General features: G+C 41.3%; 1 protein-coding gene across 1 annotated transcript in view; it reads left to right on the forward strand.

Annotated features, from left to right (window-relative positions):
* stxbp2 (syntaxin binding protein 2) overlaps positions 1 to 15,000 on the forward strand; it is a 60,183-nt gene that overhangs the window by 5,257 nt on the left and 39,926 nt on the right. The window contains exons 7-9 of the mRNA XM_061982046.2: positions 7,941 to 8,092; positions 8,175 to 8,259; positions 10,563 to 10,693. Of these exons, the coding sequence (XP_061838030.2) occupies positions 7,941 to 8,092; positions 8,175 to 8,259; positions 10,563 to 10,693 (368 nt within the window). The remainder of the gene's footprint in view (positions 1 to 7,940; positions 8,093 to 8,174; positions 8,260 to 10,562; positions 10,694 to 15,000) is intronic.

Consider the following 15,000-nt stretch of genomic DNA (forward strand, 5'->3'; position numbering starts at 1 on the left):
CAGACTCTGGCGCCGTACCTGTCGTCAAAACTCCAAAGACCGACTGCACAGTTGCGCTACCAAAATAAGAGTCTCAGAAAGCTGGCGTGCACAAGCTAGCAAGCTACGGAGTTTGCCGACAATGTATTTCTTGTAAAGTGTATACAAAGGAGTACAGAAGCTGGACAAATAAGATGCCAAAAACCAACCACTTTCATGTGGTATTGGACAGAAAGGAGGACTTTTTTTCTCCTCCATTCGAAAATGCGGACGTTATCAGCACCACTGTCTGATTCCAATCAATGCAAGTCATCACAATCAGGTAATACACCAACTTATATTCTTGTCTTCATGAAAGAAAGGAATCTATGTGTTAAACATGCTTGTATTATTTTTAAACACCTTTAACTTGTTAACAATATTAACTATATGTGTTAAACATGCTTGTATTATCTTTAAACACCTTTAACTTGTTAACAATATTAACTATATGTGTTAAACATGCTTGCATTATCATTAAACACCTTTAACTTGTTAACAAAAACATATATTTCATAAATAAGTAAATATAAATTATATATATGAATGAGGTAGATCCCCACGACTTGATCAATTGAAAAGTAGCTCGCCTGCAGAAAAAGTGTGAGCACCCCTGAGTTACACCCATCTGAACAGGTCAGCCACCTGTTTAAAGCCCAATCACAGTTGAAATCTTGAAATGAAGGGCCTTTAATGGCCAAAACATTAACCTGGACAACATTTTAACAGCTGGTTGGCTAAGATTTTATTCTTTTCATTGCATTCACATGCTGCAGTGGACAGTGGACAATTTAGCTTCATTATTAATGCAGTATCTGAAGCACCGTCTCCACGTGTGTTTATTGACAACAGGGTTATGACCTGGACACGTTAGCTCGTCGGTATGGTAACACGTGACGTGACAACAGCGGCGGTGTTAATGAAGCAGCGTCAGGCTGCTCACCGTGAGTGAAACGCTCGGTGAAATCGCGGATTAACGTTAAATATATGACGAGCCGCGAGCGATGCAGCTATAACTTATCTACCTACAACCTATATTACCCTCGTATTTGGATCCGGTCGGTCCGTTCTTTTACTCCGCCGTCTTCTTCTTCTTCTTCTTCTTCTTCTTCTTCTTCTTCTTCTGGCCCACCAGGTGAATTAAGTGCTATTGGCGGAGTTACAATGCATAGTGGGCTACCGCCACCTACTGCACCGGAGTTGTAACTACAAGGTACATTCACAGACAGTCCCATTGCTTTTATGAGCGGTCGAGCGAGTCAAAAGCCGAAAAATCCATTTGTGGCGGACGTAATTCTTTCGTGGCGGGCCGCCACAAATAAATGAATGTGTGGGAAACACTGGGATGGTAATAAATACGTGCCAATGTCTAGCAGGACCGATAATCAGCATTTCCATTTTCTTAGCTTTATGATGCAAAAAGTTGCTGGACATCCATTGTTTAATTTCATTTAGACACGCCTTCAGGTGACTACAATCTGGTGTGTTGGTTAGCTTTAGGGGCATATAAAGTTGGGCGTCATTAGCATAACGGTATATAATTATATTATCTGCGTGCGTCACTAGATCAGCGACAAACTCTGAAAATTCACTGATAAAAGTCCGAATAGGGCCCAGGGGGAGCGATAGATAACAGCCTGAGAGAGAGGTAGCAGTGTGACAGACCTCATCGTAAGCACCTCAAATGATTTATATTTATTACTAAGGTTAGGAGTTTTCTTTGGATATTAATGCGACCCTTCCACACATTTTAAGGGGACGGGCGATGTGTGCACTCGTATAGTTAGGAGGAGATCAATCAATCAAGCAATGTTTATTTATATAGCCCTAAATCACAAGTGTCTCAAAGGGCTGCACAAGCCACAACGACATCCTCGGTACAAAGCCCACATAAGGGCAAGGAAAAACTCACCCCAGTGGGACGTCGATGTGAATGACTATGAGAAACCTTGGAGAGGACCGCATATGTGGGTAACTCCCCCCCCCCTCTAGGGGAGACCGAATGCATTGGATGTCGAGTGGATCTGACATAATATTGTGAGAGTCCAGTCCATAGTGGATCCAACATAATAGTAAGAGTCCAGTCCATAGTGGGGCCAGCAGGACACCATCCCGAGCGGAGACGGGTCAGCAGCGCAGAGATGTTCCCAGCCGATGCACAGGCGAGCGGTCCACCCCGGGTCCCGACTCTGGACAGCCAGCACTTCATCCATGGCCACCGGACCTGTGCCCCCCCCCCCCCTCCACAAAGAAAAGGGGAGCAGAGGAGAAAAGAAAAGAAACGGCAGATCAACTGGTCTAACAGGGGGTCTATTTAAAGGCTAGAGTATACAAATGAGTTTTAAGATGGGACTTAAATGCTTCTACTGAGGTAGCATCTCTAATTGTTACCGGGAGGGCATTCCATAGTACTGGAGCCCGAATAGAAAACGCTCTATAGCCCGCAGACTTTTTTTGGGCTCTGGGAATCACTAATAAGCCGGAGTTCTTTGAACGCAGATTTCTTGCCGGGACATATGGTACAATGCAATCGACAAGATAGGACGGAGCTAGACCGTGTAGTATTTTATACGTAAGTAGTAAAACCTTAAAGTCACATCTTAAGTGCACAGGAAGCCAGTGCAGGTGAGCCAGTATAGGTATATATATATATATGTATATATGTATAAAGGTATATACAGTATAGGCGTAATATGATCAAACTTTCTTGTTCTTGTCAAAAGTCTAGCAGCCGCATTTTGTACCAATTGTAATCTTTTGATGCTAGACATAGGGAGACCCGAAAATAATACGTTACAGTAGTCGAGACGAGACGTAACGAACGCATGAATAATGATCTCAGCGTCGCTAGTGGATAAAATAGAACGAATTTTAGCGATATTACGGAGATGAAAGAAGGCCGTTTTAGTAACACTCTTAATGTGTGACTCTATACGTGCCAATGTCTAGCAGGACCGATAATCAGCATTTCCATTTTCTTAGCTTTATGATGCAAAAAGTTGCTGGACACCCATTGTTTAATTTCATTTAGACACGCCTTCAGGTGACTACAATCTGGTGTGTTGGTTAGCTTTAGGGGCATATAAAGTTGGGCGTCATTAGCATAACGGTATATAATTATATTATCTGCGTGCGTCACTAGATCAGCGACAAACTCTGAAAATTCACTGATAAAAGTCCGAATGGGGCCCAGGGGGGCAATAGATAACAGCCAGAGAGAGAGGTAGCAGCGTGACAGACCTCATCGTAAGAACCTCAAATGATATATATTTATTACTAAGGTTAGGAGTTTTCTTTGGGTATTAGTGCGACCCTTCCACACATTTTAAGGGGACGGGCGATATGTGCACTCGTATAGTTAGGAGGAGATGCCTCGTTAAGCGGGAAAAATTCATCTGGTTTTCGCCAAGTTTTGATGAGACCAATGACGTTAAGATCGTTGTCTCTAATGACCTCATTAACTAATAACGTTTTGGGAGACAATGATCTGATGTTTAAAAAGCCCATATTATAGGTAGCGGGCTGTTTTGAGGAATTTTGTTTAGTGGTATCTGTAGTACTGATATTGATAACGTCAGTTTATTTTGTAGAGTGCGCCTTAAATAATTTTGATCACATCTAAATAGGGGTGTAACGATACGTGTATTTGTATTGAAACGTTTCGGTACGGGGGTTCCGGTTCGGTTCGGAGGTGTACCGAACGAGTTTCCACACGGACATATTAAGTAGCGTAACGCACGTTGTGTAAACAATGCACACCGAGGCACAACACACGGCATGCTAGCAGCTAACGGGCTACGATAGACTGACCATACGTCCTCTTTTCACCGGACATGTCCTCTTTTTTCCGGAACTGTCAGGTCGGAGTTTCTTAAATGCCTGGCATTTTGAGTTAGGGTTGCGTGTATTTTCAATGTACGTTCAGGGTTAAGAAGGGGTTAAAAACAAAACAAATTGTGGCGCAGCAGCATTGGTGAGGGAGGGGCAGAGACAGAGAGAGAGAGAGAGTTATGATAAACGCGCATGCGTCGCCAGGCTCTGCTTTTTATCCATAGATTTATCAGATTTTATTTTTTATTATCTAAGCAGGGGTGTCAAAAGTGTGCCCCGGAGGCCATTTGCGGCCCACAGCTAATGTTTTAAAGGCCCACGGCACATTCTAAAAAATACTAATTAAAATAAACAAAAACATAACAAAAGTGAAATTAAAAAGCTTAAAGGTTGAATGTAATTTAGAAAAAGTTGCAATGTTGACTAATAAAACAAAGCTGTTTTTTTTTCTTTCAAACTGTCATTGCTCAAAACATAATATTGAATCAAAATCAATGTTATTATGAATTATTGACCTATCCAAGGTTCCCATTACTTCACATCAAATATTCCACTAAGAAAAATATTTTTGGTGGAAGATTTTGCAAATTTGGTAAATAAATAACCCCAAAATTTATATTTTGTTGTTTTCTTACTGTACCGAAAATTAACCGAACTGTGACCTCTAAACCGAGGTACGTACTGAACCAAAATTTGTGTGTACCGTTACACCCCTACATCTAGGAAGTGATATGTTGGGGATCTTGAGATTATTTGATTGGTGCTGCGATAGACTGAAGGCGTCATAATTTGCCACCTCAGTAGAATGCATGTTCACTTCTGGCACAGTCACTACAGAGTAAGTGAGTGTTATATTATTCTAGGAAAATGTTATGTGTGCAGGGATTTTCCAGCCTGGCGCTGGCTAGTTCTCGCTTAACTGACTCCTCACCCGGACTAAAAGACACTGTAATTGCCCGTGTCTGAGCTATCTCTAGTGTATTTGAGTCAAGTGTGACTCAAATAGTGGTCTTAATTTCTAGAGAGAGTGATGGCGCCTTCCCGGTTAGGGCCAGTTTGCCCCAGAAAGAGGGCCAATTATCAATAAACATTAGTCTCTGTTAGGGATGTCCCGATCCGATATTTGGATCGGATCGGCTGCCGATATTTGCCAAAAATTGCGTATCGGCAAGGCATGGGAAAATGCCGATCCAGATCCAGTTTAAAAAAAAAACTGTGGTCCGTGTTTTCCAACGTACCGATTTAAATAATACATTCCACTTTTCTGCTGCTCCGTAATTTCTGTTCCGCATTTTCCAGCACACCTTCAACACATCCACAGGTCTGTGGATTCTCACGCAGTTGCTTTTAGCTGCTGGCATTACACGACAGGCTCTTCTCACTCTTTCCTGTGTCTCCCTCTCACAGACAGCAAGCGCACCTTCTTACACACGTCACATACTGTCACGTCATACGTCACATACGTATACGTCCTCCCCGAGCAGAGAGGTAGCAGCATGGCTAACGTTAGCTGTGATGCTAGCGCAGCCGTGCGAGCAACGCTCCCTCTAAGGTGCTCGCCTGTGCAATTGCGCACTGTTTAAGCGTCCTCTGCGCATAGCAAATCTATGCCACGCACAAAATCAAATAAAAAAATAAGCGCATAACAATTTTCGACACACGGACACGACAGAGAAAACAGTTTTCGTCATCATTGTTCAAATATTGTGACGTCTGTCGAGACGCTTATGTCCATTCGGTGCCACACGCCCACACCATCAAAATGCCGAGGCAAAAATTTCCACATCAACACCGTATGAAAAAATGAGTGATTTTTTTAGTTGTGATTTCCTTCTCTGCATGAAAGTTTAAAAGTAGCATATATTAATGCAGTATGAAGAAGAATGTTTTAATGTAGACATGCAAGCCTTGAAAGAAAATTTTGAAAATCAAGACTACATTTCCTGCAAATGGGTGCATTTCTACCCTATATTTTAACTTTAGATTGATTCTCATATCAAACTCTTTTGGCTGTCTTTTTGACACTTACATCCAACACCCCCCTCCACACCCTGGATTATAAATAATGTAAATAATTCAATGTGATTATCTTGTGTGATGACTGTATTATGATGATAGTATATATCTGATAGTATATATCTGTATCATGAATCAATTTAAGTGGACCCCGACTTAAACAAGTTGATAAACTTATTGGGGTGTTACCATTTAGTGGTCAATTGTACGGAATATGTACTTCACTGTGCAGCCTACTAATAAAAGTCTCAATCAATCAATCAAAACACATAGAATCATCATACTGCTGTGATTATATGCATCAAGTGTTCATTCAAGGCTAAGGCAAAATATCGAGATATATATCGTGTGTCGCAATATGGCCTTAAAATATCGCAATATTAAAAAAAAGGCCATATCGCCCAGCCCTAATTCAATGATGCCATTTGTGTTTGTCATGTATAATTTTGTCTATTTTGTGTTTATCCTTGAATAAACAGGTCAGTTTCTTGTTACCAACCATTGTGTATTATTCAAACTCCCCTAATTCAGCTGGCTAGTTGTTCTCAAGAGTACTAAAACCCTTTTCAACATGATTCTGACAACTAAGTAGGCTAAATAACTTTAAACTTTAATACATGCTCGGATAGGCCAGTATCGGTCAGTATCGGTATCGGTCGGGATCGGATCGGAAATGCAAAAACTATATCGGTATCGGACCGGAAGTGCAAAAACCTGGATCGGGACATCCCTAGTCTCTGTTCTCTACAAAAACTAGCAAACCACTTGTCAAGTGAGACAAATCTGCTATACCTCTCATCATAGCCTCTCGCAGGCAGAGAGACAAATACTCGATGCTATGTTTTGCTTCATGGTGGTCATGTTTTTTAACCAATCTCGCTCAAGTTTTTACACACAAGTGCTTGTCAGTTCTCTAAAGTTGCTGTGTGTTGTTATGTAGCATTCATTGGGCCATGGGTGTGCTTTTAAGACAATCCAATTTATGGGGCGTAATAACAGTGCCACCATGTGTTGTAGCTGTCATAAAAACAACAGCGCAGGCATCACAGTAGGCGTGGATGGTTTGACAAATTGTCACCTTTGTATGTGCTGACTACACATGCATTTTTTTAGCATTATGTTTGTAGAGGCAGTGTACCTAATGTATAGTCCATTTGGGCTAAATACAAAGTGTTTTATTTAGAGATGTCCGATAATGGCTTTTTTGCCGATATTCCGATATTGGTTAGGGGGGGCGGGGTTGAGGTGTAGGGGGAAGCGGGGGGTGTATATTGTAGCGTCCCGGAAGCGTTAGTGCTGTAAGGGGTTCTGGGTATTTGTTCTGTTGTGTTTATGTGCTGATGTTCTCCCGAAATGTGTTTGTCATTCTTGTTTGGTGTGGGTTCACAGTGTGGCGCATATTTGTAACAGTGTTAAAGTTGTTTATACGGCCACCCTCAGTGTGACCTGTATGGCTGTTAACCAAGTATGTGTTGCATTCACTTGTGTGTGTGAAAAGCCGTAGATATTCTGTGACTGGGCCAGCACGCAAAGGCAGTGCCTTTAAGGTTTATTGGCGCTCTGTACTTCTCCCTACGTCCGTGTACACAGCGGCGTTTAAAAAAAGTCATACATTTTACTTTTTGAAACCGATACCGATACTTTTGGAACCGATACCGATAATTTCCGATATACCATTTTAATGCATTTATCAGCCGATATTAACATTAACATTAACCTACTCAGTGGCCTAGTGGTTAGAGTGTCCGCCCTGAGATCGGTAGGTTGTGGGTTCAAACCCCGGCCGAGTCATACCAAAGACTATAAAAATGGGACCCATTACCTCCCTGCTTGGCACTCAGTATCAAGGGTTGGAATTGGGGGTTAAATCACCAAAAATGATTCCCGGGCGCGGCCACCGCTGCTGCCCACTGCTCACCTCACCTCCCAGGGGGTGATCAAGGGTGATGGGTCAAATGCAGAGAATAATTTCGCCACACCTAGTGTGTGTGTGACAATCATTGGTACTTTAACTTTAACTTTAACTTATTATCGGCTATTATCTCTAGTTTTATTCCCCCCTGTCATCCTTGCAGGTGTTCTCTCTGGACGACCCGACCTCCTTCCACACTTTCTACAGCCAAAAGACCGCAAAAGACCAACGAGACAAGATGACGGAGACTCTTGCCGAGCAGATCGCGACCTTATGCGATACGCTCAAAGAGTACCCGTCGATTCGATACCGCAAGTACGCACGCTGCAGCGGGTCCGTCCTACATGTGAGCGGAACAAATTAAAAAGCCCAATAAAACCCTTTTTGTTTCCGGTAGCGGGCAGGAGAGGAATGCAAAACTGGCCGAAGAGGTCTACCAGCACCTGAACGCCCACAAAGCTGACAACCCAAGCATGGGAGAGGTTTGGAACAGCCATTTTCTAGCACATTAATACTGCGACTCTCTAATTCGTCTCCTTTCTTCTCTTTTTATTCTGCTCTGGCAGCATTTGCCATATAAGGATGTGTAAACATCCCCTGAGATGGTGCAGCTTTTGGCTTCTACAGGTTGTGGGTGTCTTCTGTGTTTTTCTTTATTCTCCTTCTTTTCTTTTCATAGATCTCACCTTCCACTGTATGAGTCTTAACAGGCATGTATTCCATACTTGCCAACCCTCCCGAATTTTCCGGGAGACTCACGAAATTCAGCGCCTCTCCCGAAAACCTCCCGGGACAAATATTCTCCCGAAAATCTCCCGATTTTCAGCCGGAGCTGGAAGCCACGCCCCCTCCAGCTCCATGCGGACCTGAGTGAGGACATCCTTTTTTCATGACGGGAGGACAACAGGGTGACAAGAACTAAATCATCCAGACTACAGTAGAGATAAATTGTATTATTATGTTTATCTTACCTAAAAATAAATATATTTATTAACTAAAAAAAAAAAAAAACTAAATACATGTTTACTATATTTTGCTAAAAACATCCAAATTAATTGTATTTTTATTTGTATTTTTTCCTGACTCCTTATTACATCCAGCCATAGAATTATACATTAAAATAAACATATTTGAAATAATTGATTTTAAATTATCACAATAATTCATTTAAAATGACCATATTTAATTATTAAAATAATTGCTTGTTTATCAACATTAGCATTTTATTCATTACATTTTGAAACTGTCAGAAGCCAAGTTATGTTATATTCCTTAATATTTATTTATGCAAGTTTGAAGTATCAATTATCTAAACACAGTTTTGTTTGCATATTTTCAGGATGTAGACATCTCTCTCTATATATATATATATATATATATATATATTAGAGATGTGCGGATAGGCAATTATTTCATCCGCAACCGCATCAGAAAGTCGTCAACCATCCGCCATCCACCCGATGTAACATTTGATCAGAACCGCATCCGCCCGCACCCGCCCGTTGTTATATATCTAATATAGACGATACAAGGCATTAGTGAGGTTATAAAGCTTTTGCCTGTTAAAGAAAGGAGACTGATCCAATGCAGTGCAGACATTCGCGTGCCACGCTGTCACGACCCAGACGCACACCAGTGCGCAATCATATGGGAGCCGAGCTGAGCGCACCTCCAAGCGCGTCTCGCTGCCGGCGACGGCCGCGTATGAGCCCGACGCTCCAGCGCCATCCATATTCAGGGCTAGTTGATTCGGCAGGTGGGTTGTTACACACTCCTTAGCGGGTTCCGACTTCCATGGCCACCGTCCAGCTGCTGTCTATATCAACCAGGGTGAGCCCCACCCCTTTCGTGAGCGCACTGCGCGCGGAGTGACCCCTGTTACGCGCCCCCGGCAATGGGGGTGGCGGGCAGGTAAGCTGCGCGGGCGGAGCGCGCGGAGTGACCCCTGTTACGAGCCCCCGGCCACGGGGGTGGCGGGCAGGTAAGCTGCTTACCTGCTGCGCGTGACGCCGGCCGCGGCGAAGGCGGACGAGGCGGGGTGTCGGTGCGGTGGGCGCGGTGGTGACCCTGGACGTGCGTCAGGCCCTTCTCGCGGATCGCCTCAGCTACGGGTCCCGGTGGGGCCCTCTCGGGGGAAGGGGCCTCGGTCCCGGACCCCGGCGAGGCGTCCCTTCTCCGCTCCGTAAAAATGTCTATCTCTTTTTCTTTTTTTTCTTCTGTTGTGGCATATGCTGCAGGTGCCTGCTCGTTTTTCGTATGTGGGTAACAACATTTAACTATGTATATATATTTCCGAATTGGTTTAACCTGAATCTATTTAAAATCTAATTTTTTTTTATTTCAACCACGCGACCCGACCCGACCCGCGGATAAAATCTAATTTTTTTAAATTTCATCCGCCCGATCCGCGGATAATCCGCGGACTCCGCGGTTGTGCCCGCAAACCGCGCATCTCTAATATATATATATATATATATAAAATACTTGACTTGGTGAATTCTAGCTGTCAATATACTCCTCCCCTCTTAACCACGCCCCCAACCACACCCCGCCCCACCCCCGACCACGCCCCCGCCCCCCACCTCCCGAAATCGGAGGTCTCAAGGTTGGCAAGTATGATGTATTCTCTTTTCTGTGAATGTTTTGTGTGCCCTTTAGCCTGCAATTGGCATGGGAGGTTTGCTGTAGAACAATATTGCAACATAATGCATCATCGTGACAATTTAAAACCACGACAGACCACAAGTTAATTACTCCTCCTTAATTACGTCTTAATTGCTTCCAGGGGCCAAATAAGGCACGATCCCAACTACTTATCGTCGACCGTGGATTCGATCCCGTCTCTCCTGTCCTGCATGAGCTGACCTTCCAGGCGATGGCCTATGATTTGCTGGATATCCAAAAAGACATCTACAGGTGAGTAAACAGGAACATGAGAGAATACCTTGTGTTTTGTTTTCTTCGCTGATGCAACTTCCTGCTGTACATCAGTGTTTTATTCTCACAGTACACCACCAATCAACAATGTTGTCTGCACCAGGGAATACACAGGTTAATTAGGTACCTTTTTGCCATCTAGTGAAAGAGTATGTCATTGTTCTGCCTGTCACTCTATGGCGCTGGCATAGATGAACAAAGATGCATTTGTAGTACTGTATTTTTCGGACTATAAGGCGCACTTAAAATCCTTTCATTTTCTCAAATATCAACAGGTACGCCTAATGTACGGAATAACTCTGGTTGTGCTTACCAACCTCAAAGCAGTTTTATTTGGTACATGGTGTAATGATAAGTGTGACCAGTAGATGGTAGACCATACTTGCCAACCTTGAGACCTCCGATTTCGGGAGGTGGGGGGAGTTGTCGGAGGGCGTGGTTGGGGGGCGTGGTTAAGATATATATATAAGAAATACTTGACTTACCGTACAGTGAATTCTAGCTATATATATATATATTTTATTACATATATATATATATATATATATATATATATATATATAAATATAAATAAATAAAAGAAATACTTGAATTTCAGTGTTCATTTATTTACACATATACACACACATAACACTCATCTACTCATTGTTGAGTTAAGGGTTGAATTGTCCATCCTTGTTCTATTCTCTGTCACTATTTCAGAACACACACATGATACAAATATACATTATAAAATCAATAAGAAAACGGGAGCTCTAATTTGGGAGTCTGAATTAGGATCAGAAGTTCCTATATAAACATTGCGCACCCACGTCGCCTTTTTGTATTGATTACTGCAGCTGTGCACTGGATTCATTCACAAATACAAACTACAACTCACAAACACTTTAGAGTTAGGCTCCACCATCAGAATGTGTACTTAAACTTATAAAGATCACATGGATATTATTCAGTGAGTTGATTCACCAAAACTAACCTGTTATACAGGAGGAAAAAGCACACAGGACGTCTCAATTGTTCACAGACTGGTCGCGCTCATCAGAATGACAAGACACTTCCGGTCTGCAGGTGATAGCATTCAATTGGGAAGAAACACCCTACTGCCCCCTACTGACCAATGTGAATACTGATAAATGTGGAACGACAGCTCCAAAAACGAATTCAAACCACAAAATAAAATAAATAAATCAACACAAAAATGGTGGGTCACATATGCATGTACAGTAGATGGCAGTATTGTCCTGTTTAAAAGTGTCACAACATTGCTGTTTACGGCAGACGAACTGCTTTACGGCAGACGAAAACTTGACTGCTGTTGTGTGTTGTTACCGCGCTGGGAGGACGTTAATGAAACTGCCTAACAATAAATCCACATAAGAAACCAAGAACTCGCCCTCGATCATTAGCTGTTTATATTGTGGGAAAGCGGACGTGTGAACAGGCTGTCAACACGTCACTCAGGTCCGCATGGAGCTGGAGGGGGCGTGGCCTCCAGCTCCGCCTGAATTTCGGGAGATTTCCGGGAGAAAATTTGTCCCGGGAGGTTTTCGGGAGAGGCGCTGAATTTCGGGAGTCTCCCGGAAAATCCGGGAGGGTTGGCAAGTATGTGGTAGACACACATAATATACCTGCTGCTGCTTTGAAAGATATGCTAGCGTACTTTCAATTAGTGCTGTGCGATATATAACCATGTATATTATAGTACGACCCCAAAATAATACGTCACAGTAATCGAGACGAGATGAATAATGATCTCAGCGTCGCTGGTGGACAAAATGGAACGAATTTTAGCGATATTACGAAGATGAAAGAAGGCTTTTTAGTTACACTCTTAATGTGTGACTCAAATGAGAGAGTCGGGTCGAAGATAATACGAGATTCTTTACAGAGTTGCTTTGTGTAATTGTTTGGTTGTCAAATGTTAATGTGGTGGTAATAAATACGTGTCGGTGTCGAGCAGGACTGATAATCAGCATTTCCGTTTTCTTAGCGTTAAGATGCAAAAAGTTGCTGAACATCCATTGTTTAATTTCATTTAGATACGCCTTCAGGTGACTACAATCTGGTGTGTTGGTTAGCTTTAGGGGCATATAAAGTTGAGTGTCATCAGTATGACAGTATATAATAATATTGTCTACGTGCGTCACTAGATCAGCGACAAACTCTTAAAATTCACTGATAAAGTCCGAATAGGGCCCAGGGGGGCAATAGATAATAGCCAGAGAGAGAGGTAGCAGTGTGACAGACCTCATAATGAGCACCTCAAATGATTTATATTTATTACTAAGGTTAGGAGTTTTCTTTGGATATTAATGCGACCCTTCCACACATTTTAAGGGGACGGGCAATATGTGCACTCGTATAGTTAGGAAGAGATGCCTCGTTAAGCGGAAAAAATTAATCTGGTTTTAACCAAGTTTTGCTGACACCAATGATGTTAAGATCGTTGTCTCTAATAACCTCATTAACTAATAACGTTTTTGGAGACAATGATCTGATGTTTAAAAACCCCATATAATATAATTATGAGAGTTCTGGACGGGACACATTTCCGGCGTTGTTGCATTATTGAGCCACGGATGAGAAGATGTTGCTTTAAGTAGAGTCTGAATGTCATTAAAACCGTTAGCTCCATCTTTTGACACTTCTTCCACTCCCATCCTTGCACGCTACACCGCTACAACAAAGATGACGGGGAGAAGACACTGTCGAAGGTGAGCCACGTAAATAAGACCGCCCATAAAACGGCGCATCCTGAAGCGACCGTCAGAAAGCGACTTGAAGATGATCTGTAAAACATCATCTATCCACCATTACATGTTATGTAGACCACAAGGAAGTGTTTTCAGAATATTTCTTTGAAAAAAATCATAATAATATGACACCTTTTAATGCGCTTTATAATCCGGTGCGCCTTTTTGTATGAAAAAAGACCTGAATAAAACCGCTCATCGGCAGTGCGTCTTATAATCCGGTGCGCCCTATGGTCCAGAAAATACGGTAAGTAAATAATAACTTTTATGATTTGTATTAAGTAAATTATAACTTTCAGACAAATAATGAACAAAGACAACTTTTCAGGCCAACAGAGGACTAAAAATGCTTTTTTTTTTTTTTGAAAGTAAATAACTTGTTGTAAATAAATAACTTTTCAGACCAACAGATGAACAAAGATGCATATGTACCAAGTACACAACTTTTCTAAAAAGTAAATAACAACTTTTAAGATTCGTAGTAAGTAAACGTTTCAGACCAACAGATGACCAAAGATGCATTTCTTTTTAGAAAGTAAGTAACTTTTCAGACCATTAGATGAACAAAGAGGCATTTGTAGTAAGTATATAACTTTTCAGATTTCTAATAAGTAAATAATAACTTTAAAGATTTGTAATAAGTAATTAACATTTTTTCAGACCAATAGATGAACAAAAATGCATTTGCAGTAAGTAATATTTTCAATAGATCACCAATTATGCCTTTTTTTTTAGAGCTTAAATAACTTTTTTTGGATTTGTAGTAAGTAAATATCTTTTCAGACCAATAGATGAACAAAGATCCCTTTGTCGTAACTACCGGTAAGTAACTTTTTAGACCAACAGATGAACAAAGATGTATTTGTACTAAGTAATATAACTTTTCAGATTTCTAATAAGTAAATAATAACTTTAAAGATTTGTAATAAGTAATTAACATTTTTTCAGACCAATAGATGAACAAAAATGCATTTGCAGTAAGTAATATTTTCAATAGATCACCAATTATGCCTTTTTTTTTTAGAGCTTAAATAACTTTTTTTGGATTTGTAGTAAGTAAATATCTTTTCAGACCAATAGATGAACAAAGATCCCTTTGTCGTAAGTAAGTAACTTTTTAGACCAACAGATGAACAAAGATGTATTTGTACTAAGTAAATAATAACTTTGCAGATTTGTAGTACCGCATTTTTCGGAGTATAAGTCGCACCGGCCGAAAATGCATAATAAAGAAGGAAAAAAACATATATAAGTTGCACTGGAGTATAAGTCGCATTTTTTGGGGAAATGTATTTGATAAAAGCCAACACCAAGAATAGACATTTGAAAGGCAATTTAAAATAAATAAAGAATAGTGAACAACAGGCTGAATAAGTGTACGTTATATGAGGCATAAATAACCATCTGGTATGTTAACGTAACATATTATGGTAAGAGTCATTCAAATAACTATAACATATAGAACATGCTATACGTTTACCAAACAATCTGTCACTCCTAATCGCTAAATCCCACGAAATCTTATACGTCTAG

This window comes from Nerophis lumbriciformis, linkage group LG24 (genome assembly GCF_033978685.3).
Source record: "Nerophis lumbriciformis linkage group LG24, RoL_Nlum_v2.1, whole genome shotgun sequence".
In the NCBI taxonomy this organism is placed as follows: domain Eukaryota; kingdom Metazoa; phylum Chordata; class Actinopteri; order Syngnathiformes; family Syngnathidae; genus Nerophis; species Nerophis lumbriciformis.